The sequence below is a fragment of the Rhinolophus sinicus genome, chromosome 1 (assembly GCF_057876585.1).
Source record: "Rhinolophus sinicus isolate RSI-liver-muscle chromosome 1, RSI-T2T, whole genome shotgun sequence".
NCBI lineage: Eukaryota > Metazoa > Chordata > Mammalia > Chiroptera > Rhinolophidae > Rhinolophus > Rhinolophus sinicus.
This window is the reverse complement of record NC_142501.1, coordinates 108,163,287-108,190,392: the sequence shown is the minus strand read 5'-3', so window position 1 is coordinate 108,190,392 and position 27,106 is coordinate 108,163,287. Positions and strand designations below refer to the sequence as shown.

The 27,106-nt window shown below is 39.2% G+C and overlaps 2 protein-coding genes and 1 long non-coding RNA gene across 6 annotated transcripts in view; 1 reads left to right on the top strand and 2 right to left on the bottom strand.

The window, feature by feature from the left end:
- Window positions 1-5,794, bottom strand: part of TAF3 (TATA-box binding protein associated factor 3) — a 145,993-nt gene extending 140,199 nt beyond the window's left edge. Inside the window, exons 1-2 of one of the 2 annotated variants that reach the window (XM_019738270.3) lie at window positions 5,427-5,794; window positions 898-1,140 (exon numbers count right to left, since the gene is read on the bottom strand). In XM_019738270.3, the coding sequence (XP_019593829.2) occupies window positions 898-1,140; window positions 5,427-5,592 (409 nt within the window). In that variant the 5' untranslated portion in view covers window positions 5,593-5,794. The remainder of the gene's footprint in view (window positions 1-897; window positions 1,141-5,426) is intronic. The other variant, XM_074325012.2, reaches the window with a different exon arrangement.
- A 29-nt stretch (window positions 5,795-5,823) lies between these two features.
- Window positions 5,824-11,325, top strand: LOC141570038 (uncharacterized). Its single transcript, XR_012493782.2, has 2 exons — window positions 5,824-5,961; window positions 10,714-11,325. It is a non-coding gene; the product is annotated as an uncharacterized LOC141570038 (long non-coding RNA).
- Window positions 11,326-12,456: 1,131 nt separating this feature from the next.
- ATP5F1C (ATP synthase F1 subunit gamma) overlaps window positions 12,457-27,106 on the bottom strand; it is a 17,521-nt gene continuing 2,871 nt past the window's right edge. Inside the window, exons 2-10 of one of the 3 annotated variants that reach the window (XM_019738217.3) lie at window positions 21,839-21,873; window positions 21,200-21,331; window positions 18,888-19,092; window positions 18,200-18,343; window positions 18,017-18,081; window positions 16,662-16,817; window positions 16,080-16,176; window positions 13,221-13,257; window positions 12,457-12,602 (exon numbers count right to left, since the gene is read on the bottom strand). In XM_019738217.3, coding sequence (XP_019593776.1) covers window positions 13,251-13,257; window positions 16,080-16,176; window positions 16,662-16,817; window positions 18,017-18,081; window positions 18,200-18,343; window positions 18,888-19,092; window positions 21,200-21,331; window positions 21,839-21,873 — 841 coding nt within the window. In that variant the 3' untranslated portion in view covers window positions 12,457-12,602; window positions 13,221-13,250. Of the gene's footprint in view, window positions 12,603-13,220; window positions 13,258-16,075; window positions 16,177-16,661; window positions 16,818-18,016; window positions 18,082-18,199; window positions 18,344-18,887; window positions 19,093-21,199; window positions 21,332-21,838; window positions 21,874-27,106 lie in introns of those variants that run through there. The other 2 variants (XM_019738218.3, XM_019738219.3) reach the window with 2 other exon arrangements.

Below are 27,106 nucleotides of genomic sequence, written 5' to 3'. Positions count from 1 at the left end.
GATGGAAAAGTTCTCGTGGTGACGGCCACACAACAATGTGAATAATGTCACCGAACTAACTGTACATCTGAAAGTAGTTAAAATGGTCAATTTTATGCATATTTCACCACAGTAAAAAAAAAAAAAAAATCACAAATAAAAATTATTTCTGTCATCATTTGCATTGTTTGGAAGTATATCTATGGTTTTAGAATTGAAAAAAGAAGGGAACTGCAACTTTTCTAATTTATGACAAGAAAAAACATTATGTACCTGCATTAGAGACCACAATACTTATCTCTTTAGAATGTGAGTGAACCTAAATAATCAACATGCCAAATCATGCAAGAAAAAGAGACCTCTGTGATGATTGACTATAGTGCCTGATAAACTATTATTTTATAATCAAAAGTTATATAACCAAACAGTCAACATTAGTACTTAACACTAAAAAACAAAGATAAATCTGCATAATTATTAGTGACTGTTCACTCACTGTTCCCAGCTTCATCCAACTCACATTAATAATAAGGGGGGAAGAAACGAGCTACCCCAATTTTTCTGTTTCAAAGGTTTTCTAATTTACTTAAATATGCCATTCTCATTTGATATGTCTACTGAAAGGTCTCTGTGGACACATTCTGTCCTCCCCTTCTTAAAATTTACAAAGGGAATAAATGCCTCATCAGGCAGAATCTGGATTATGCCAAGGTTCTGTCTGGGGATGCCAGCTGCAAGTTTGTTGACTTAAAGCTTAGAACGATTTGTAAATAACATTAAAACATGGTGACTGTATTTCTAGAATTTATATATTGGCATAGCTTTTATATAATTTTCTTAGGAGAACTGAGAAGATTAAAACCCCATTAAAACAGTTACATGAGGATATGAGTAAGAAACGAACAACACATTACAAACCTTCTTGAGAAGACACGATGGGTGGCATGTAATCAGGAATGTACTCTTTCCTTTCCTCTGCATCTTTACTTCCAGGTTGAGGAAACTGAAGTACATTGTTCTTACTAACAGGAAACGAAGGAATTTGATGTGGGAAAGTGACAGGTTCAATATTGTGAATATAATCTTCTAGTTCATGAAGACTAACGCCCATAAGTTGGAAAGCTTCACTAACGTCATCCAAAACTGGGTCTGTTCGGCCATCTGAAACAAAGTCAAAAGCAAAGCAAATTATTATTATTTTTTAATTCTATGAATGCTCCTTTAAAAAATAATAAGCAAATATGTAGCTCAGAATCAAGTATATTATATATTCAAGACCCAGTGAACTAGAGCATATTATTTAAAGATTAGAAAACTGATTCTTAAAGTCAGTTTTAAATATGACCTGACAACCAACCAGAACACCACAGACCATTCATACTAATAATCAGCTAGTATAGAACAAATATCAAAAGTAGTTTAGGGATGGTCAAGAGCATCTGGAACAGTGGCTAACACAAAGTCAATGCTCAATAAATGTTACTATTATTGTCTGTTATCAAATAATTAGAAGGCTGTGCTAAGTAAATGGCCATTACATTTTCTCTGTCGTTCAATGATGCATCTCGGGCAAATAGTTGTCACTCAATAAATATTCATTGAATGAATTATACCGTTGAATCAATTTTTTAAACCCAAGGAAATTTACAGAAAGAACTTAAATCATAAAGGTAATTTACATATAAAAGTTTTAATGCAATTAAAAGACACCATAAAAAGAGATATAGATAAAAAGATTAAAAGTTAGGTGTAGTAGGATTCTCTTTAGAAAAGGAACTCTCTCCTATGCCTACCCTTAGCAGAACTTAAGGTTTTCACATCTTTTAAAACTTCTATGAAAATTCCAGTTCCTGATTTCCAATAGCCTAATGGATTTTTTTTACTGAAATCTCCTATGTTCACTTCAAACTCAGCATTTCTGAAATCAAATCATGCTGTAAAATGAAAATAATACAAATTTTGTAAAAATTCAACACATGCTTGCTCACATGCACTAAAAAAGCTCTAGAAGGATTATACATCCAAGGGTTAACATTAACAGTTCAAGGGGGTGAAAGCTGCAGTACAGGGGAAGGGGAAAGTTTAAAAGGAGACTTTTACTTCTAACTTCAAACGCTTCCGCAGTTAGGGTTTTTCTACAAGTATGAGTTACTTCTATGATGTATAAAAAAGAAATAAAATCAATACTCATTCTTCCTTTTAATGATGTAGATAAGCATTTCAACTCTTCTTTTCCTATCCAAAGTATTATTATTCTCTCAGACTAAAAAATATAATCACTTGAATTTCTTCATATGCTTTGCAATTTCAATCTAAGACCTTTGGGTACTTTCCACTCCCTGCCCCACTCTGCTTTTGGCCCTGGATTTCAGAATTTTTCATTCTATTCCTACTATCACTATCTCGGAATAGTTCCAAGTTCTCCCCACTTGAGTCTCTTGCCCCTCTCTGACAAGACAATTTTCTTAAACTATCCCTTTCATCACACTGTTTCCTTCCTTAGGAGTAGGCAGTGTTTTCTACCACGTTTTTATTTCTCTGTCTTTTATGTCCCTCCCTAACCTGATTTCACTGTTTAACCTTTTCCTCTAAATCCCTCCAAATGAACTGGCTACATACGTCAAGCCAGCCACCTCACTGGTACTTTCATCATGTTTAATTCTATGTGGATATCTTAGTTTATGCTTTCTCTAACCTGACATACTCGCCATCTTTACACAACCATACTTTATAGCTCAACTCAAATCTCATCTTTTCTGTGAAGTAATCCTGCCCAGAACCCACGGCCCCAAACCATCTGTCCTTTACCTTATTCCTTTTGCATTTACTGCCTAGACCACGCAATAATTAAGTCATAGTACCAGTCTTGAAGAGTCATTCTGAAAGATTTACACCTGCTTCCAGCTCATGTAACTCATATTTTACACATATTACAACATAGACAGAAACATCTGCCCCTGAATGCTTTGACAAATTGTTACCTTAGGGAAATTTAAAGTTGCATTATTTGTTGAATGAATAGTAACTTCTGATGCTTGCTTTAACTTGGGAGCTTTTGAAAAAGGGACAGATACCATCGGTTTGGTTTTGCTGACATTGTAACACCCATATACAAACCTTATGGGCAGGGATTGTGCCTAAGTAATTTTATGTCTCCAACACCTAGCACAGTGTTTAGTTCCTAAGTGGTACTCAATAAATGTCTATTAAAAAGACAGAAAACATTAAGCAAATATGTAACTCAGAATCAAGTATATTATATATTCAAGACCCAGTTATCGGAAACAGGATTTAAAGGAATAGAATACAAGATTGCCTAGTAGCAATCTAAAGTTATAGGATTCAAAGTTAAAACAAGGATAGTAAAGAAAAAAGAATCTAAAAAGTCTGTAACTAATAAGTATACCAGGAATTAGCAATTTTTTAAAAAGTCACCAAATCACAATGGAGAATAATGAACCTGATAATTGCATTCTCACTAAGAGGAAGAAAATCAACTACAGAAATTGGGTCATTGGAAAGGGGTTCGCATTAACTCACAACAGTGATCACGTGATGACTTGGGCACAACTGGAGTGCACATCCTGGCTCTGTGTATAACGCAGGAAAGGTAACTATGTATTCAGGGATATTCTCATCACCTAAACGTACAGAACATCCATCCTTACTCAGGGGACTTGGTAGCAAAAATATAATCTGGACGATGCATAACCATAACAGTAACCTCAAAAGACCATGAAGGAGGACAGTGGGGACAGCGGAGGGTGGGGGTAGAAGCAAAAGCCAAGCGAGTCCTATCGTGTGCTGTTGGTGTACTTTCAGAATAACCAAGAATGAGAGTTCCTGGGCAGTTCAAATTTAGCTTAGAAGTATCAGTGAAATCAGGCATTCAAAAAATACATACTTTTAAAACTCAAAAAGTGAAGTGAGTAAATAGCTATTATGGTTGTGGGTTATTAGTTCATTCATTTAGTCAACAAATATTTCCTGGGTGCCTATTATATTATAGCACCGTACTGGCTTACAGAATATAAATATAATAAATTTGTCTCCTGGGGAAGAGACAGGAGAGCATGACAGATATACACAGATGACTAAAAACCTAGGTGTTAAATAACATACTATGCACAGACTTACAAGAGCAGATAACATGAGTTTCCTGAAACAAGTGATAAAGTGAATCTCAAAATATAAGAAGTACTATTGGTGGACCAGGGGGTGAAGGACAGCAAGAAACAGCATGTACGTAAGAATGGACAGCTGAAAATGCTTGGGAAAAGACAGGCAGCTCAGCACGGTTGCAGATTAGGATGGCAGGATGATAGAAGAGAAGAAAAATGCTAGCTCACAAAAGGAACTGTGCTGTTTCAAGTTTAGATTTTCTGCCTAAAGTATTTTTAAGAACGACACGATCAGATTTGTGGTATGGACAGATTATTTCGGCAGCACTGTGAAAACTACAATGGAAATTGGGGCCTAAGAAGTAAAGTGTATCCATAGGTCTCAACTTTTAAGTTTAGGAATCACTTGAGTAAAACAAAATATCCAAAGAAACACTTCACCCATTTTTCCACTTTACCACCTTAAAAATAAAGACCTGAAATTTAAATAAAGGGTAGTTTCCCTTCCACACATATGCATCACATCAATGAGATGATGTGTGGCTTCTATTAAATATTCCAAATTACTAAATGCCATCACCTATAGACACTACCAGGTATTCACTTAAAAACCGTAAGTACTGTATCCCAGATTACCTGGGGAACCTTGTAAATTGCCTATAATCCCTCTACCACACTTTGATAATCACTGACATAAAAACATAAAGGAGGAAATCAATGGGTGACTGAGATGTAAGTGAAAGTTAATCTAAGTGAAAGTGACAAAGTTGGCCTTGGCAAAGAGCTAAGTAGAGAACGGTCTATGAAATGAACAGATGCAGAATGAAGAGGTAGTGTCCGTAACGGAGCAGAGCTGTCAACGAGTAAGTGTTGTTAGGAGCTGAAGAATGGCCAGCTTTGTAAGAAACGGCCGGTAGACGGAGCGCCTGTGACAACTAGTTGTAGTAGTTTGCGGGAAAGGAAGGAAAAGGACCAAAGTAAAAGAGGCTGTAAGGCATTCTGGAGGTGGTTCAAAACATGAGACCATGAGAAAGACCGATGCACATTTCAGCTCAGAGAAGAGTGAGAGGGTATGGAGCTGGGAGCGCAGACAGGGCTCCCGGCTGGAGGCGGGAAGTTAGCGGACAAGGAAGAGGCACCAAAGGGATAACTAGAGTTTCCAGGGGCAGTGGAAGCGGAGGGGCATCAGGGGCCGAGAAGATACCCGATCTCGGGGCAGGGGGGGAAGACAAACACCTCGCAGACGCTGGGACAGCGAAGGGGAGACCGGAGGTGTCACTCGTGACTGTCCAGAGGCAGCCCTCCCGCACCCAGCCCGGTACTCACAGAGCTCAGAGTACCGATGGCAGCCCCGTCCCAGTTGCTGCAGATAGCGCTGCAGCACGTCCGTCAGGAGATGGCAGGCGCTGAGTTGCACTGAGTCCCAGCCCAGCGCCTGGCAGATCTGCGCCACCGAGACCCTCAACAACGACCTGGAGTAACTCTCGCACATCCCGCTCCGTGGACTCCACCGCAGCACTTGCTGCCACTTCTCTCCACCCCCACCGCCTAACCTTAGCAGAGCCCCCGATTCATCCTCTAGGGCCCCCGTGGCGGGGAAATCGTCTCCCCCAGACCCCTGGCGACCACCTCAAAGCCTCAGCAACACGGAGCGCGCCAGCCTGAGAGCCGCCATTTTGGACTCGCTCCGCCTCCCGCTGGACGGTCGCCGGGGCGAGGCAGCACTAGCCGAATACTGAGCGCGCCGATGAGGAAGCTCCGCCCCATTGAGGCAGAGCGATGGTGTCGGTATCAACTCTCGCGCCTGGAAGGACGCAGGAAAAGGCTACGCCGAGTGCAGGTGGAAGATGCAGCCGAAGAGGCAGGTGCTTGGGACCTTCCGGGGTGGGGGTGGGGGTGCGGTTACTTGGAGAGGAAGGGAGAGTGGACCGTCAGTGATTTAGGGGCAGAAGAGGGAACCGGGACATGAAATTAAAATGCAGGTGTTAGAAGTTGGGAATCCTAAAGTCTGTGAGTGCGGGAGCGGGATTTGGGGCCTGGGAACCTAAGTATTCCCCCAAACGCGGATCTGAGCCGGTCTTACCTCCACTCAAAAAAAAAAAGGAAAATTGAGCTGCCTACCATTGTATAGATTAGATCAAGTTCAAGCTGTTCAGCGTGCTATTCAGAGCCCTTCAAACAGGACGGGGACTAGGGTGAGGCGAGTGAGGCACTGGACTCGGTGCAGAATTTATGGGGCATCAGAAACCTTAATCAAGATCAACAGTATTTCAATCCACTATATAATTTTTAAAAGTACGAACGGCTGCTAAAAAAAAAAAAAAAAAATCCTGCCTCACTAACCTCATTATAATGCCCTGGTTCCAGCAAAACTTTATTTACAAAAACAGGCCGCAGTTTGCCGATTTGGCCTCCGCCAGCCACTGTGTCAAAGGAAAAAAAGACTCAGTTGTCTGCAGAGGCCAAACAAGTACCTTAAATCAGCGAAGCTGGCTGAGGGTATGAGGGATACTTGCCTTCTCTAGAGCCTTTTTGCAGTTCCAGCCTAGTGTTGCCAGGTCTTTCCAATTTGCTAGAAATCGGGATTTTGTGATAAATACCTCGATTTTTAAATATTGGGAATACATTTTTAGCTTTAATTTGCAAACTAATCGAGGCAGATTCAGCCAGGTTGCAATGGCTCATTTACGCTGTTTCTTAAATATGCCTCTGTGTGCGTGTGTCTTTCCTACAAGCTTCTGGAGTGTAGCTTTCTAACTTCCCTTCGTCACTCCTCTGTATCCGTCTGTCAGTTTCTCTAGTCTTAAACTATCAGTGCATTTAGTATTTGCGTTTCTGTGCCTCTCCCAATAAATTGTGAGCATTATAACCTCCCCATGACTACTCCAGAACCTTGAACATACATAATATTCAATTTTTTAAAAGTCTTAAAAACCCGTGGTGGCCGGTTAGCTCTGTTCGTTAGAGTGTGGTGCTGGTTGCACCAAGGTTGCCCGTTCGATCCCTGCATGGGCCACTGTTAGCTACGCCCTTCTTAAAAAAAAAAAGTCTTAAAAACCCAGTAGAAAAATATGGTACTTCAGCTAAATGACCATCTGTAGAGAAAGGAGCAGGGTGCTAAGTGGCAGGGTACCTATAACATTTTCTTTACTAAGCCTTCTGACCCTAAGATTATCAGGGACCTTTTGGATGCTAAATCTGTGGGCCACTTCATTCCTAGCCTTACTTGACCATTTTGTAGCCATTTGATAATATTGAATACTACTTTAATTTTGAAACTCCTGTACCTTGGGTCTCATACACCCCCACTGTCTTGCTGTTTCTTTAGTACTTCTGGAAGTTTCTTTTACATCTCTGTATCAGACCCGTCTTGATTTGCGGTGTGTGTGTTTTAACCCCTTAACATCATATTTTGGAAAATTTCAAACAGAAAAGCTGAAACAGAAAAATATAAACACAGGTATGCACTTCACCTAGATTCACTAATTATTAACATTTTGCCATATTTACTATACACACACACACACACACACACACATACCTACCTTTTTTTTTCCAGAATAGTTTGAAAATAATTGCAAACTTCATGACATGTAACCCAGAAATACTTCAGCATGTATCTCCCCCAAACAAGGACATTTCTCTACATAATTACATGTCACAGGTTCAGTTCCCCAGGAAGCCATTTCTGAGCTGGAGATCAATCCACAGGTGGTTTAAGGAGGGCTCCTGGGATCACCACCTGTACAAAGGAAGGGGCTTGCAATGCGCTTTGAAGGAGGCCTCAGCCAATCCCATAGGGAGCTCTAAAGATGGGCTGACCCTTCAGATTTGTCCTGAGATGGCACAAGGGGGCTGGACCTTTATATTCCTGAGTTGGTTAGGTCCTTGTGTGAGGCCTTCCCTGAAAACGGTATGTGACCTTAGGCAAAAGTGCTCTCTGCAGCGGAGGCAACTCCAGGGGAGGTGGGAGTCCTTCAGTCCTGAGGGGATCTGAGCACTGCATTACAATGTTCAGTCCAGTCCTAGTCTGATCGGGCTGCCATAACAAAAGACCACAGACTGGGTCACTCACCAACAAAACGTTTTTCTCACAGTTCTGGAGACTCGAGCTCAGGGTGTCAGCATGGTCAGGTGAGGGCTCTCCGAAGGTGGAAGGGGCTAGGGAGCTCTGTGGGATCTCTTCTATAAGAGCATTAGTCCCATTCAAGAGGGTTCCACCGTCATGACCTAATAATTACCCCCAAAGGCACCACCTTCTAACTCCATCACATTGCAGTAAGGGTTCCAACATGTGAATTTGGGGGGGACAGGACACAGACGTTTAAACCATGCAACTAGGTTCCACTCCTTGTACCCTCAGATCCATTTCTTGAGTTTGAGAACAGCTCAAGGTCGATGGACCACCATTAGGCAAGAGAGTACCTAGGGGCGCACAACCAGATCACTTGGGTACCAAACATTCCTCCTTGTCCCCATTGTGTGACAGCAACCTGACTTCCCGAAGATCAGGGTCAATTACCTCTCTGCATGCTAGCTCCTGGCCTAAGTGTTCAGGTGGCAACTGTAGCTGATATTTCAGTGGGACTCCTGTGTCCGTCCCCTGGTGAAAAAATTCCTCCTTTGGGAAATAAAAACTATCAACCTGGGGAAGCCAGCGTTGCAGAGACAAGACGAAGTTTCCCAGGTGGGTCCCTGGGAGTGATGGTGATGGAACTCCAGCTTTCACCATGTGTCATCCACCCAGCACCACAGACAGGTCATTGACTTAAAGTGTATGTGGCATCCTGGGGACCACACCCCATCCTCACAAGGCATTGTCTGTGAGCAAGTGCTCTAGTGGGCCTTCAAAGGCCGTTCCATTGCTCTGCCAGGCTGCCCGCTTGAGTGGTATGGTAGGTGACATGACCGGATTTCACAACCACGTGCCCACTCCCAACCTTTGTTGTCAATGGCTCCCTAGGTCTGACACAGCTTGATGTGGGACACCCAGTACATTACTGAGTAGAAAAGGCAAACCTGTACCTAGAGTATGTGCCTATTCTTATCAAAACAAATGGATGCCGTTTCTAGGATGCACAGAGCCACGGTGGTCAATGTGCCAAGTAGCTGGTCAGTTTTCTTGGAGTGTAGTTGGCTCAGGCTGCCATAGCAACATGACAGACTGGGGGCTAAAACAACGGGTTTATATTTTCTCAGTTCTGGAGGCTGGAAGGTCGAGATCAGGGTGCTGGTGGATCCATTTCTGGGGTTTTCCTCTCTTCTTGGCTGGAAGCCATTTTGATTTCTGAACCTTGTGACATTTTTCTCTGACAGCATTTAGGTCTTTACCTCCATTGCTCTGAAATGTCACGATGATCTTGAATGAGCATTCTTGGACAAGTCTTTGCACACTTGTGTGAGTACTTCTTTAGACTGTTAGAAGTGGAACTGATGATCAACTACGTACATTTTAAGAAGCACTGCCAAATCGCTCTCAAGGATTGTAAACTTGTACTAACAGCATCTCCCTACTCTCTAAAACTGTCTTTAACAATCTGATGGATGAAAAGACAAGTTGACCACTCATTCATTCCCCATTTTTAAAATTGACTTATCTTTTTTTCTCACTGAGTTCTGTGCAGTGTCATAAACCCGTCATGTTTTGCAATTTAAACTTAGGGAACTTTGTGCAACTGCTGTTGGATAAGAATGCGCTATCAATTTTCCTACTTTCTTAAATACCATCTGATTATATAAAGGAAAGGAATACTCAGTGTGGGGAAATGATAGTATTAGAATTTTTGTACTTATACTAGTTCCTTATAGACGCAGCACCAAGTCTTGAGAAAAAAATTGCTTCAACAACCACATATAGGGAAGGTAGTTTCATATGCAGAGACCAGGGGTTACGAGCATAGACTAGAGCGAACTGGGTTAGAATCCCAGGTCAGTCTTCTCAGCTGTGACCTCGGGCAAGTTCCATAATCTTTGTCTGATTATCTGTGGAGATTAAAACAGTACTTAGGTTATAGGGTTGCTGTGAGTATTGAGTGAGTTTTTGCAATGTCTTACCTGACATGGGTGAATGCTCTGATTAAATGTTGCCTGATCTATGTAAAAGTGATCGTCAGTTCAATACAGAAACTATTTATGCCCTTTTAGGTATTGGCACTCGTCAACTCGGAAGATACAATAACTAAAACATTTCTGCTAGGATCTTACAGTCTTGAGCAAAGAAAAGCAAATAATGACAAAATGTGATAAGGGTTGTAATTGGTGAGCACTCAAGAGGGACACTCAGCCAGACGTTTGGAAGGAGCTGAGGGGACTGAGAAGGCTCACCTGCCTGAAGTGATATCTAAACATGTCCTCAAGAACCAATGACCAACAGTAGAAATTAGAGAAGAAACCACTGGGGCAGGATAAAACTGGAAAGGTTATCTGGGGCAGGATGCTGAGCACATCATGCTATGCACGTTAGACACAGAAAGGAGCCTTGAAGAGTGAGCTTCAATTTTTTGCCCGTTATGCTTCCTCTTGCTTCTGCTAAGTGTTGTAACAGTGCAATTATAATGAAAAATGTTTGCATCAGTAGAGTTTATTACATTCATGGGCTATCGTGTTTTCTCAGGAAAGCAGAGGGAACCTAGGACAGCTACGTACTTGACAGAGGACAACCTGTAGATTGGAACATCCCATACTCGAGACAACCTGAGGCTGTGACCACCAGGGCCCCCCCTCCTCTTCCGAACCTGAAGGAGTATGCCACGGTCAGACTGACAGATTGTTTTTACTTATGTTGAATATGTGCTGAAATTCCTGCTTTTCCTCCTCCTACAGTCTAGAACATTCCATCTGTTCCCACTAGCCTGGAAATTGGAGGGGGGCCAAGGTGAGTTTCGAAGCAAAATTAATACTGCAGCATCCCATCCCCTGCGGACGTTCAGGAAAAGGTATCTTATCTGGCACTTCGTTCCCACTGCAGCCTGCCCAGCGCCTCGCTTGTGGCCAGCTGTTCCTCACAGCCTCTCCCACTGGCCCATCCAGAAGTGGCTCTTACAGAATTTCAGGAAAGCTAGAAAACGACCAAGCTTCTGTTCAGTTTATCTTGTGGCAGCCTTCTTACAGTGGCAGCCTTGCTCTTTACTTGTGCTTCCTAGTCAATTTTTATCTTACTCTCTGTTCAGTTCATTTTTATGAATAGTTGTTGGCAAAATAAAATATCTGGAGAATTCTTTCTAAATATATTATTTATTTCATAGTTTTTAAGAGTAATATATGCCAAACTTTTAACTAAGAGTGGGTTTTATATTTCCATATATTTTATTTTTTTCTAGTTCTGTGGTCTTTTGGGAAAGTGTGTATTACTTTTGTAACAGAAAAACTAAGTGCCCTATTTTAAACAAAGGAAAAACCCTGAGATCCTGGCATGGAACTCGTTGCATGGAATCAGCCAGGCATCCAGTTATCTAAATGTGAGTATGGAGTTTTAAGAAGTGCTTAGAAAAGATATTTTAAAATTTACTTAGGCTAAGTCTATGCCTGGCGTTCTATATCCTGTATATGAGAAACAGCAAACGACTCCAGTCGCTACTTCGTTGTTACTTGAATTGTTACTTCATTGTTGGCTGTTCTTTGAAGGTTTCCAGAGGATGGAAGCCTGGGCTGAGGGTGTGGCCTGTTGCCTCTTCCTTCCACCCCAACCCCAAAGAGGCCAGCCTTTCTAAGATTGATTCAGAAGAGACTCTTCAATTATCTTCTTACAAAAGTAAAAAATAAAAAAATTAATACCATTTCCCCGAAAATAAGACCTAGCTGGAATGCGTCTTTTGGAGCAAAAATTAACATAAGACCCGGTCTTACATTATGTAAGACAGGGTCTTTTTTTTTTCCCCCTCAAGATTTTATTGGGGAAGGGGAACAGGACTTTTATTAGAGAACAGTGTGTACTTCCAGGACTTTTTATTTTCCAAGTCAGTTGTTGTCCTTTCAGTCTTAGTTGTGGAGGGCGCAGCTCAGCTCAGCTCCAGGTTCCACTTGCCGTTGCTAGTTGCAGGGGGCACAGCCCACCATCCCTTGCGAGAGTCGAGGAATCGAACTGGCAACCTTGTGGTTAAGAGCCCACTGGCCCATGTGGGAATCGAACTGGCAGCCCTCGGAGTTAGGAGCACTGAGCTCCAACCACCTGAGCCACCGGGCTAGCCCCAACACGGCATCTTATATTAATTTTTGCTCCAAAGGACACATTAGAGCTGAATGTTTGGCTAGGTCTTATTTTCTGGGAAACACGGTAGTAGCATGTTAATAGCTTTAAATATTTTAACATCTCATTTTGAAAACTGTAACTGTTCTTATATACCAAGAAAGACAGGACTTTCTTATTGTAAGTTGTTTATTGTAAGATAATTTACAAATATCTTGCTGTCTTTGGTAATTTCAACAATTAGACCAATAATTTCTTCTGACCAGGACAGCAGTAAACTAAAAACAAAATTAACTGGCTGAATTTTCCTTCTTTACCTGAAAAACAAAGTACAGAACAAATAAAAATCAATCAATACTTCTTCTGAGAAAATAATGACATCAAGAGATAATACATAGTTAAGTGGGGTTTAGAGAACTGACTTTACGTAACAAAATGGTACTCTAAAGTAATGGTTCTCAGATTTTGGTCTGGGGACCCTTCCACAGGGTCCGTGAGGGCCAGACTATTTTCATAATAATGTTGTTTGACGGTTTTATTCTCTTTCTCAAGAGAATATGGTGGAGTTTTCCAGAGTGTGATATCAGAACAGAATGGACAAAAATAGATGAGAATCCAGCTGTTTTGTTTTTGTTGTTGAGTCAGACAGTCAGGGGTCCCGAAACCATAAAGTTTGAGAACCACCACTCTTCACCAATCTATATTTAATATCTCAAAATAATGCTAATTCTCTATCCTTAAGGTTTACTTAACAAGTCCAAGAACAAAAGCCCCCCAGCATTACCCACATGCCCCAACCAGCTGGCTACTGTAAATAGACTTAACAATCTAAACCTCTCAGAACCTGTGTCACTTGCTCAGTTATCTTCAGTTACAGCTGGCGGGGTGTCTTTTCTCAAGGGGTGTGGGGAGAATGTGAAATATCACCACTTTACCTCTTGTTTGAGGATGAAACTTGATTTTCATTAATTCCTAATTATTGTGTTAAAAGAAAAAGACAAACACAAAACAAGCTGGTTAAGAAGCAATCCATGCTAGTTAATCATGTCCACTTTCCAACTAAAAAACGTCTATTTCCTCACTTGTTATTTTGAGTACATCACATACTTACCAAAATACTCCTTTAAAACAGATTCAGTGATTATTATAAAAAAGATATATTTTAAATCTGGTTACAAGCAATAAAACCATGTTCATGCAAGTAGGCAAGACTGAATATATGATTAAAATCACTACTTTTTCTATACAGATAGCATACAACGTATTTAAAATTTTTAGGCTGGCAACTAGTACTTGGCACATCAAATATTATGACTTATTCATGCTTTTTAATTTTATTACTAAAAAGCCAAATGTGTTTCTGTTAAATATTAAAGTCTTCACCCAGAATAACTGATAGGTTAGAGAATATGCAAGTCAAGTCCATTCATATAAACAATCCAACTTTGGGACGACACAGCTAACTTTTTATACAGAATATGGACAACCTTTCTAGAAAGCGAAAATTTATTAGTCAATTTCCAATTATTGGAATTCTTTTTTTAATTCTCAGTTTTTATGTCCTAATCACCCTCTCGTCCTTTCCCTTGATTTTGCTACTTCGTAGGCAGGCTTCCCACATTCCTAATCCAGAAAAACCCTGGTCCTCAATTCTGCGGAACTCGTGCCCCCGCATTCCTTTCTCAAGAGCAAAAACACAACCTTGGTTCTCTGGATCTCACAGCCCTGAACCTTCAGAATGCAGTTGTTTCCCTCAGGCCTTCCCTCACTTGCCATCCAAGAAAACAGATGACAAAACTGAGCTGCAGAGTATCTTAACCAAGTTTATCAAGATACTAAGTGGCAGGGCCACTCATTGTCACACTGCACTCTATGATGCTAAGAGAACATTAGTGACTGGCTGAGATGGCTTAGTCTTGAAGTGTCATCTCAGAAAGGAGAGTAAAAGAAGGAAGAAGTCTTAGGCCAGCAAAGCCGATGAACTAAACTAATAACTTCGCAGATGGTCTCCATCACTTTTGTCTGGCTCTCTGGCATTCGCCCTGTTTCTGTCCTTGAGAGACTATACTTAAGGACAACTTTAAATTTCACCTTAGTGATAAAGCTTTCCCTGATTCTTAAACATGGACCTATGTTTTCGCACACTCAATAAAATGTTATTCCTCTTTCTTCTGAACTTCCAGTTCTTAAGATACTTATGGCATGTCATTCAGTCACTTAACATTTATTGAAGAAGTACGTGCTAGGTGACAGGGCTACAAAAGTGAGAAGACGTGGTCCCTCCCTAGTGGCAGGACCACAGAGACAAATAAAAAGGCAATTCCTAATAAAATGTAAGTGCTGAGAAAAGGAAGCACACAGTGCCAAAGAAAGGTTACCCCACCCCCTCACCCCCAAACCATGCAGGAGGCTTTTCTGGAGGGAAGGATTCTCCCTGCTCTGGAAGGACATACAGGAGTCAGGCAGAAGAACCAAGGGTGCAAGGGGACGGAAAAGTGGCATTTCAGGCACGAGCACGTGCCACTCTGAAGGCAAAAGAACGTGATGTGTTTGCAGAACTGGCAGTAGCTTAGTGTGGCTGAAGTTCAAGGGAAGTGAGAAATGGCAGTGGGAAGTGACTAGACTACAGGTTCGCATGTGTCAAGCCAAGCTGATTTTCCAGGATTATGTGAGAGAATGGGTTGTCATCTTCCTCATACCACTCTGTCACAGGGTAAGCAAATGTTTTCTGTAAAGGGCTAGATAGTAAATAGTTTAGGCTTTGTGGCCATATTGTCTCTCTTGTTATAAGCCATTAAAATGTGAAAACCATTCTTAGCTCTGGGCCGCAGTCTGCTGCCCCCGTTCATTCTACTGCAGTTTCTAACATAACGTCCGTCTTCCCTGTTAAGGCTGTGAGCTCTCTGAGGGGAAATACCATCACCATGACATCGTCAGTGCCTAGCACAGGGTCCGGCATGTCAGAGGCTCCCAAGACATATCTTTTTTAATTCAGGAGAGGAATGATGACAACGATCTGCACTGAGTGGGCAGAAAGGGGGAAGAGTCAAGGGCTATTTGGAAAGCAAAACGTAGGGAGCTTGGTGACCAGTTGGTAAGAGGGGAGAAAGAATGAGTCAAAGATAACTTACTACACGTTTTATCCTTCATCACAATTATCTGCATTTTTTATCCGATCAGAACATAAATGCTTTTAACACTGCGCCTACCTAGCATTGTACTTTGCATATAGTGAGTGTGCAGTTTAATAACTTTTTGAGTAGAATTCCCATTATCTTAACCCTGGTTTTACAAACATTAACATATCTAGGCAACGAGAAATTTCCTTGAAAGTGGTACACTATCTTATGGTACTGATATAGAAATTTCAATAATTAAAAAATTCCTGGACCCTATTACCACTCAGCGATTTACAGATTTATGTAAAACCAAACCCAAAACCAGTCCTATAACTCAGAAAGTTTGGTTTATAATGTTTTTAGGTTCCAAAGACAGGTTTTATAAGTGATAGTGAATTATTCACATCCTCATTCCAAAAGCTTTAGGAAAAGTGGAAACTACCAATATATAGATTTCTAAAAAGAAGAAACTAAGCCTGAAACAACCAGAATAAACCAGAAATCCTATTTTCACGAAATTTTCTTATCCTAAGAATGAGGTTACAAAATTAAGTAATGGATCATTTATTTCATCTTTAACAGACAAAATAAACCCCCAACTCAAGCATCCAAAGGTTAAGTCAGCAGACACGGAGATGAAAACAAACTCTCTAAAGGGAACCTGCAGTTACTTACAGGGCCGCAGCACCCGAGATGATTTCAATCAACTCTTTTGTGATGACAGCTTGGCGAGTGCGGTTGAAAGTCAAAGTCAATTTGTCAATCATCTCAGCTACAAGAGAACAAAAAGACAGATAACAAAATCTAAAAGTAGAAAAGAATAACTTCTTTTTTAACATATCCATAGACATATGTTGCTTAATTTAAGAAATTCTGTTCTTTTATTTGGGGGGTGGGAGTGGGGGGTGACGGCAGTGGAGTACTAAAACTGGCCGCTTGAAACATTTCAAGTAGATATTTTTAAATCTTCCATGGGATATGTTTTCAAAGTACTGGCAGACTTACTGCCTACGGAATAATAATACCTACTTCCTTTAAGGCAGAGAGTATTATTTTTCTATCTTTTCAGAAGAGCAAATTCAAAGAAAGAGATGGTATTTGGTCAAAACTTTCACAGAAGCAGTAGCGGATCCCAGGCCCAATTCCTAGCTCTCTTGCTTCCTGGTCTACTTAAAGAATGGTCCTGCTTTTCATGTGAGGGTCTCAGCCACGCTCCCCTGTTTCTCAGCCGTTCCCTCCGCAGCCCACTGTGCTTACAAGCATTCTTGCTAGCGTTGTCCATGGCTGTCATCCTGGCGCTCTGCTCGCTCGTGGTGGATTCCTTCAGAGAATAGTAGATGATGTTGGCCAGACTGTATTCTTGGTAATTCTGCAGCACGTCAGCATCGATATCATCGTAGATGCTCATGCTCTCTGTTAAAACAAGTGATAAATATCTCTGAAGCTATACAGTACAAGAACGATTTAATCAAAACAGCTTACTATTATAAAAATCCTTCATAATTAAAAAGCAGAAGTAAATGTAAGATAGGTCAAAAGACTCATTCCTCAGCTTTCCATCTATTTCCACATCGTACATTACAGCCAATTTTAAATGTACAAAGCATTGGATATTCTACTTTATAGTCTACATTTCACAGTTATGAAGCCTTCTAGATAGCATCTAGCTAACTGCCTGGCACAAAGCCAGCAAACGATCAATAAATGGTTTTTTCAATAAAGAAATTAAGAGCTAAGAGTAGTCTAGTGTAATACAAAAATTCCAGTTCAGCCTTTTGATTATTGGAGAATCTGGTGTCAGTCAGTCAATCACCCTTCACAGAGGGAAACCGTTTCCATGAACATGGAAGACTGGGGAAATTTGAGGCTGATGTGAACTTCAGCAATCACGTGGCAGAAATTTCGCAGGACACTCCAAAATTCATTCATTTGGGTAAAGCTGTGCAAACAGTACTATAATTCATCCAATTTAAGATGCTATGGATTATAATCACATTTGATGTACCATTAAGAAAGAAAATAACATAGCCAATTAATAATGACATGCCATTGACAGGGAGAAGCACCCCAATTTGAGGCATGTTAAAAATGTAAGAGTGTACATCTTAATGAAATATGATATACAGAAGGGGAAAATGCGTTAGGAAAATAAAATCAGGTCCAGAATATTGCTTCTAGGATGCTTCACAGAGCAATGGTGACTTTATTCAAACAACAGGACAGAAGAACCGACTGGGTCAATGTAAATGAGCTGTGAATTTATTCAAATCTCTGTGCTAGAGCTTTGGACTGTATTGCAGTTAGGTATACTTCACATACACAGACTGCGAAGCAAATTTCTAGCTAGGCTCTTCAGTCCCCGAGGACAGAAAACCTGTGTAATGATGGCCCTCAACAGTTACTTACTTGTTCAATTAATGAAGGAATGGAGTAAGTCGACAAGCAACGCATGGATTAAGACATCATGGAAGCCATTAATAGTTCGTGATAGAAACGGCCCAATGGCATTTTGTTACCGCTGAAACAGGCCATCCTGACAAATACTATTTTCCTAAATGTTCAAATCTCTCCTTTCTACATGGAAAAATACTTGCCATACAAAAACTACTTACCGGCACTTGCAATGGTATTAAGGGAAAAGATGGGCTTTTCGTCTGTCTTGTAGGAGATGACAGACCTAGAAATGACAAAAGCAAATGTAAATTTCAAACCAATAACTTTTCAACTGTTAAGCAGAGTTATTTTAAAATATGAACATAAACATAAAAAAGCTTTGATTTCTAAAATTTTCTTGCCTGAATCGATTAAAGACAATAGATCCTTCGTCAAATTCATATCCAGAATTTAATAATTCCAGGGCAATGACTGATGCATCTCCAAAAGTAGGGGGTTTTCTTCCCACTTCTTTGAATGTCACCAAGAACTGGTCAGAATGAGTCCTACAAGAAAAGGAAGAGGTCACATAAAATAGTGTAATAGTATATTTCTGCTAAGAAAACACATGGAACAAGAAATAGTATTGCTATGGGTCAATTCTTTTGGGGGGGGTGTTCACTGAATTAAGTGTTCCACCCATTTATGGTGATTTCTTCAGCACCTGCAAAGAACTAAGGACCAGTAATCAGGCCTTTCTTGTTTTCTATTTCTCTGTGCTGTTCTCTCTCTCCTTCTAATCCTAATAAACTGTTGTTCATTTCGGACATTCCCAGGTTATGACAGCTCCTCCGAGTTCAGTCCTCATTTTTTAAAATGTCAGAGGCTTGTGACATTCCTACTGCATCCCATGTATGGTTTGGATGAATAAACAAAAGACAAATAGAGAATAGAGGAAATCTATATATTCTAATGTGCTCTGGAAAAATAAACAAAAATCTCTTGAGTATAAAATAGGTAACCCAAACAGGCACCTTGCTTAAATAAACTATCAAAGAAACTTCCATTTAGTCATGCTGTCACCCTTTTAAACAAACTATGTTAAATTACCTATGAAGTATACCCCTGATTTTATCACCAACTCCAACAATCTTCACTTCTTTCCCAGCTGCTGTGAGCGTAGCCACCTCGCTTTTGATCTGTTTAGCAACCGAGGAGTGGATAGCCCCGCAGAGCCCTCGATCTGAGGACACTCCGATAAGGAGGTGTTTCTTCTTGTCTTCAGGCCCCTTAATATCAGCCTTTTCATACAGAGCTTAAAAACAAACAAAAAGAACCAAGAATTTTTTATATGTAATTTATACGAAATACAATAATAAGCCCTAATTTATAAAACAGCTGGCTGTTTTCAAAACGATGCATTTAAATTTAGATGGCACTTGACTAACATAATCAAAAGCGCCCATGTATTTATTCCATTTACAATCAGGATGAAAAGCATCTCTATATGACAAAGGTTCCTAAGAGCCCGTTAATGGCCACTTTATCTTAAATATGGACTAAAAGAAACCTCTAGTACAATTAAAGAACTTGTAAAGAGGCCAGAATTATAGAGGTACCAACTTATCTAGATATCAGACTCCAAAAGAATGCAAATCTTCAGTATACAACCAAAAAAGTACAAAGCAAATATTTACCAACTGCTCATATAATCTGCATTATCAAGCTCTTATAAAAACTGTTGACGATAAAATGATGCCACTGTATTTTAGGGATTACTTTAACAACCTCACTTTGTTGGTCTAATTTTCTAAGAAGCAGGGCCAAGAGAGGATTCAGTAGGATGAAATGAAATATACATGGACTTCACTAGGAGAAATGACTGTGAGAGAAAACAGGAAGTCAGGAGAGCCATGATACCTCGATGCAGGTCGGAGCAGTGGGAAGAAGAGAGAAGAAAGGGTGGGTGGCAGCTTTGCTGAGCACTGTGCAATTTAAGGAAGTTCAGTAAGGCTGCTGGGAGCCCCAAGTCTCCCAGGAATATGCCTGCCTGTGTCCAGCCTGTGCCCAGCATGGCCGGGTCACAAACGCAGGGTGGACTTCCGCAGCTGGTGCTCACTGCAGTTGCAAGGAGCATCTTCGTGGCCGCCACATCCACCCGTTTCAACAAAATTCCTGCCACTACCCTTACAGAGCCATGATTCTCAGATTTCAGTACCAAGGCCCCCCATACAAAGCAGAGAGAAGTAAATACTCAACTCCAAAGTGCAGTGGAATGAGGAGAATATTTCTTTTAAGTCTCTTTATATTTTATAATGTACAGCATAAAATGCCTGGTTTACATTTTTAAATATTTTAAATGATTAGCCATTTACAATATATCAGTTAAATTTTTTTTTTTTTTCAGTTTGAAGGACTTTATAGAGGCTGACTGGCAGCCTCAACTTGGATTTTTAGTATTTTACCACAAATACTCCAATCAGATATCTCAGCCACTTTCTTCTTTATTAGACAACTTTGTGGTAATAGACTTTGGGAGGGAAACAAATGTACTATACTTATTCATGTCAGCAAGAAAGTTAAATAGTAGAGTGCCTTTCCTTTATCCCATCAATAGGCTAGAGAGTAATTACCAACCAACATTTACTGAGCCACCAAATAGATGCATAGAATTGTCTGGGCAGAAAAGGGGAATCATGAGAGCAAATGGCTAGAGCTGACAAGGATTGCTAAAATCTAACTTGCCAATTCTACTCTAGGTGAAACTAAGTATGGCATTTTAAAGCAAGGAGCCATTTCCACTGAGGCCTCCTGCCCTATGATTTTCTCATGCAAAATTTTCTTTAGCCGTGTAAATGCATGTTTAAAAACTATGGAAGAGCGCAAGAAAACCACTATACAAGGTAATTTCACCTTCTTTACAGTTGATGTATAAACACTGTATTTAAAAACAAACAAACAAACAAAAAAACCACCACCACAACAACAAAAAACCACTGCACTCATGTATTCACGAGCCATATCCATGCCCAGTAGGTCAACCCTCCACTACAGGGTACCCCGTGCCCCTCTGGCAGTCCTAAAATACCACAATTTCACAGGATGAAATCAAGCATTAGAATTTGATGCACTATGTTTCTAAGTTCTTTTGGCGGTACACTGAACAATCTAGGAACCTTCAGAATATTTAAAAAGTTCAGTATGTGACCTTGGGCAAGTTACTTGTTGTCACGGTGCTTCAGTTTTCTCATCTGCAAAGCAGGACTCTAACAGTTCCTCCCCTCATAGGGCTGCTGTGAAGAATGAGAACATGTAAAATACTCAGAACTGGCCTACCATTGTGGGAAGCATTAAATACGTCCCTAGTCGTGATTTTGTTAAATACGTACTTCTCCATACTGTGCATTACACGCCTCTCTTACCCAGGGATCCTGTTCCATACACTCGAGCTGGCTTCAGCTCCCTCTCTGCTCGGGCATATTTAGCTGCCGCTACCATTTTCATAGACTTGGTAATTTTCTGGATGTTTTTGATTGACTTTAGTCGCCTGGTAACTGAAAAACAGAAGTGCTGTGTTAAGATACAAGAGTTATAATTTCATTTGTAAATTTACTGAAAACTTTTCTACACTGCAAGGTAGAATAATTAGCATTCAGCCCATCATTTAACGGCATGATGCTAAACTAGGCTTAATGTTAGAATGAGTACTAACTAATAAAAGGTCAAACCTAGCTGCTACTTGGACCAGACAAGCAAAATGACAACATCAGAGAACAGTAAATTATACATTTGAAACATTAAATGCTATTGAAAATGGCCTTTAACCATATAGTCTGTAACATTTTATATATACTCAAATAGTGTTGCTTTTCTTACTTATTATCATTCTACAGATAATAGAATCAGCATGTGAAACAAGTTCAGTGTCCCACATATGATACAGATTTATTTTATCAGTTTTGACCAAATATGTAACAGGCTAAAGAAGCATATTTTTGAAAATATTTTTATTTGTCAAAATTTAGTTTTTCTTATTTCACATATTGAGATCAAGTACTTACTATCTTTCAAAGTTGCCATATTTCGAACTTGGATCCTGAGAATAAAGGTTTTAAAAATATTTTAATTTTTTGAAAAATAACTCCATTTATACAAGAAAAACATTCAAAGTTAATGTTTATTTAAAGAACGCCCCATAGAGAATCATTCAAATATAGAACTTTCAATGTGTGTGTATATATATATATACCCGGAGTGCCAAAAAAAAATGTACACATTTTAAGATATGTTATCTATGTATTACTTTTCGAAGTTGAATTACAGTAGCAATCAAATGAATGCTAGCATCATTCATTGTATTATAATTTTGATAGTTTTCCCTTCCTTAAAATGTGTATACATTTTTTTGGCACCCTGTATTTTTAAATTCCTTAATACTTATACCACATCCTTTGTCAAAGGCCTTATTTTATTTACCCAACTAACATGAACCTTTCACTGAACTCACAAGGCATTCACATGCTCTGTTCCCACCTCCATGTCTTGGCCTGTATTGTGTCCCCAACAGAAAAGTCCTTGCCCTTGGTAGGGTATCCAACTCTCAAGGTCAAAAAGCTTTCCTTGATTTTCTCAGTTCACCAAAACCTTTCCAAATAACTCTTATACATCCTAACATGATGAAATGTGTGAAAACACTGTTTATTTAAACCGACTCTTAATTCTTCCAACTCAATTCAATAAACAGTTCAAGCAGCCACTGTCTTCCAGAATATGTTCTCTAATCACAAGAAGCATACTATTATCTCAGAAACAAGATTCATGAAAATTTAGATTGACATACAATTTACATTATTCTTCTATAGTCTTTAAAATTAAAGTGCCAATGTATAAAAGTCAAAATGATATGACTTAAATGCAATGTTAATAGAAGGTAAACATGAGAGGATCCCCACTCTAATGGGGAAGACAACATGTCATCAAATATAAATGACCTTTCAGCCCTTAAATCTACACAAAGCACCTCTGTTGCCTGGGAGAATCCAAGAATCAGTAAATTTGTGTATAAAGAAGGAGGATTTAAGGAGGGCATTCCCAGGAACAGGGTAGTTTTGAAGCTGGAGACAAAGGATGGGTTAGTAAGTTCAAATATTATTTGATAGGTAGTAGGGAAATGATAAATGTTTATAAATCCACAAATCAGTTGAGTTTTTCAGTGAAGTATCTTGGACAGCAGTGAAAACCACAAAATGACACTGGAATCCCGATGACATGGGGACTAAATAAGGGGCCGCTGCAGCTTCCAGACAAGAGAAGAAACTGGACTGAGATGTTGGCAAAGCAACAAGACTAGATTTGAGAGCAACTTATTAAGAGTGAAAAGGAAAACGATAAGAATGACCCAAAGTTTTCTAATTCAATGACCTGAGTGGACAGTGTTATTAACCAAGATAGATAAACTGGGTGGGGGTGATATCCCCCGAGATAATGAATTTTCAATATGATATAGTTAAACAGATCATGCAACCAGGTGGAAATGTCCAACAGTTCTGAGAAATATGTAACGACATGTAAGAACACGTCCAACATGTTCTGAGATTTGAGATGCAGATTTGTAACTATCAGTAAACGTGGTAGTTGATGCCCCAACCCTCCCCCCCAAAAAAAAGAAGGAAAAAAGGAAACAGATTAGAAGCAGAGGGATCATTCCTAATTCCATGAGCCCAGCATTAGCCTAATACCAAAGCCACATAAATACAGTATAAGAAATGTCAATTAGAGAACAATATCTCTCATAAACATAGATGTAAAAACCCTCAACAAAATATTAGCAAATTGAATCCAACAATGTATTAATTAAAAAGAATCATACACCACGACCAAGTGGGATTTATTCCGGGTACGCAAGGCTGGTTCATCATTCAAAAATCAAATACTATCCACCACATCAATAGGTTAAAGAAAAATCATATGATCAATAGATGCAGAAAAAATATTTGACTAAATCTAACACCCTTTCATGATCAACACCTCTTAGCAAATTAAGAATAGAGGAGAAAGTTTTCAACCCAATAAAGAACATCTACCAAAAAAAAAACACCCTATGGTTTACTGGTGAGAAACTCGCAGCTTTCTCCCTAAGACTGTGAGCAAGACAGGGATGTCCTCTCTCACCACTCCTACGTAACATCATATTGGATGTCCTAGAAGATGCAATAAGACAAGAAAAAGAAATAAAAGGTATACAGACCGGGAGGGAAGACATAAAGCTGTCTTTGTTCATAGATATGATTGTCTATGTAGAAAATACCAAAGAATCAGCCAAAAAAAAGCCTGGTGCTAATAACCAACTGTGGTAAGGTTGCAGGATACAAGGTTAATATGTAACAACAGTCAATTGCTTCCTTTTATACAAGCTATGAACAACTTGCGTTTCAAGTTAAAAAAAACAGTACCACAGACTGTAGACTTAAAAATGGTTATGATAGTTTACATATATACAGATATTTATCACAATAAAAAAACATACAAAAGACATATAAATCTAACAAAATATGTATAAGATTTATATGAGGAAGACTACAAAACTGACAAAAGAAATTAAGAATCTAAATCAATGGAGAGAGATCCTATATTCATGGGTAGGAAGATTCAATGTTGCTAAGATCGCAATTCTTCCCAACTTGATCTAATGACTCAATACAATACCAATAAAAAAATTCAGCAAGTTATTTTGTAGTTATCAACAAACTAATTTTATCAATAAACTAACATTTATGTGGAAAGGCAAAACACCCAGAATAGTCAATACTGAAGAAGAATAAAGCCAGAGAACTGACACTATCTGATTTCAAGACTTTACTATAAAGTTATAGTAATCAAGATAGTGTGGTATTGGCGAAAGAATGGACAAGTAGATCAATGGATCAGAATAGAGCCCAAAAATGGACTCACACATATACAGTCAACAGAAGTTTAATAAAGGAGCAAAGATAATTAAATGGAGCAAGGATACACTTTTCTTCAAATGGTGCTGGACCACTGTACATCCATATGCAAAATATTAATCCAGACAATAACCCTACACATTTCACAAAAATTAACTCCAAATGGATCACAGATCTAAATACAAAACACAAAACTTCTATAAAAATCTAGGTGCTTTGGGTTTGGCTATGAGCTTTTAGATGAAACACAAGCATAATCCATGAAAGAAAAAATTGATAAGCTGGACTTTGTTAATTTAAAAAAACTTCTGCCCTTCAAAAGATACTGAGAATGAAAAGACAAGCCACACGCTGAGAGAAATATTTGCAGACTACTCAACAATAAAGATGACCCAAGTTAAAAAATGGGCAAAAGATTCTAACAGACACCTCACCAAGGAAGAAACACAGGTGCAAATTAGCATAGAAAAACATGCTCAGTGGCATGTCATTAGGGAATTGCACAAAAACTTATCATAAAACCAACACAAGAATGTTTATAGAAGCTTTATTCATGATCGCCCAAAACTGGAAGCAACCAAGATGTCCTTCAATGTGAATGAATGGATAAACAAACTGGTCCATCCACACAATGGAGTACTATTTAACAGTAAAAATAAATGAGCTATGAAGCCACAAAAAGACATAAAGCAGCCTTAACTGCATATTGCTCAGTGAAAGAAGCCAATCTGTAAATGTTATATACCCTGTTTCCCCAAAAATAAGACCTAGCCGGACAATCAGCTCTAATGTGTCTTTTGGAGCAAAAAATTAATATAAGACTAGAATTTCAGGGACAGATTTTTAGGGTAGTGACACTATTCTGTATGATACTGTAATGGTAGGCACATATCATTATGCATTTGTCCAAACCCATAGAACTGTACCACAAAATGAGTGGCGTTAATGAAACTATGCACCTTAGTTATTAATGTATCAATAATGGTTCACTAATTGTAGAACATATACTACACTAATGCAAGATGTTAGTAAGTAGGGAAATTGTCCAGTGGGGTGGGGGTATATGGAACTGCCTGTACTATATGATCATTTTTTTCTACAAGTCTAAAACTGTACTAATAAAGTCTCTTAATAATTTAAGAAATGAGGTTGTGAAATGATACGTGATCCCATTTTTGTTATATGTGTTTATGTGCATAAAAATAAGTCTGAAAGGTCATAACCAAAAGTTATCTTTAAAAATCTCTTCACTTATACATCTTACTACTGGTATTACTCAACCAAAGAAAAATAAGGAAAATAACAGGAAGGAGACTATATGGACAATATTAGGTTTGGTTATAAGAATGGATCCACTAGAAGAAAAGACTAAAGCTGTCAAATCCTGACAAACTCTGCTATTTCAAGTATAGGTGTATATGACCTAATAATGACCATTCCATTAAAATTTTTCCATAATGGCACTTGAAAAGTGACCCCCCTCCCCCCCCCCCAAAAAAAGTGACCCCATTGTTTGGATGACTTTTTTTTTTTGGTGTAAACATTTTCACCCCCAACATTCTAAATATATATAAAGAGTGACATTTGGACGTTATGGTTTTAGGCAAACACTCTAATTTAACTGATACAAGTTTCTAGTCAAAGAATATGACAGGGAACAAATGTGAATTGCATGCCATATTTGGATGAACACAGAATGACCACATGTTTCTGTAAGTATCCCAGACAAGGTAGGATCTTTTGTGATTCTTTATGCTGTGCACATGCCTAATTTCCTGTTTTGAAGTGCTCTGATGCTCAGCCTTCATTTAGTTCTAAAGATGTCAATCTATGTTACAACTTTATTTTTTAAGTACAATTTGAGTACAGAAAACCATAGTTTGTTTTATCTAATGAATATACAATTTTTGCAAATGAAAAGATAAAGTTCTGAATCAGTTTTATGTTCTGGAAAATTACATCATGTCTTAAGAAACATTCAGCAGATTATTTGAGAAACCAGAAACGTATGAAATACAGTGGGTGGGAAAAATCACAGATTGTGGATTACCAGTCTCTCCTGTATTTATACAGCATTGTTAGAAAAGCTGAAGAAAGCAGTGGTGGAAGGAGTCAGAGAGGATGCTAGATGAATGATTTATCAAAGACATTACCGATGCCTGAAAGAATTTTAAGGAGCATATAAATGCAGTATAATATAAAAATTAAGGGAGCAGCAGCAGCCACCAATTGTTAAGGAAAACAAAATTATGATGTGTAATTATAACACAGAATGGCTGTGTGCAAGTCCATCACCTGTCCCTTCACCAGAAAACAACTCCCTTGCACTTCTTCACCAAGACTCAGCCTGTGACTGAGTCTTCTTTGGCAAGTACAATAAACCTT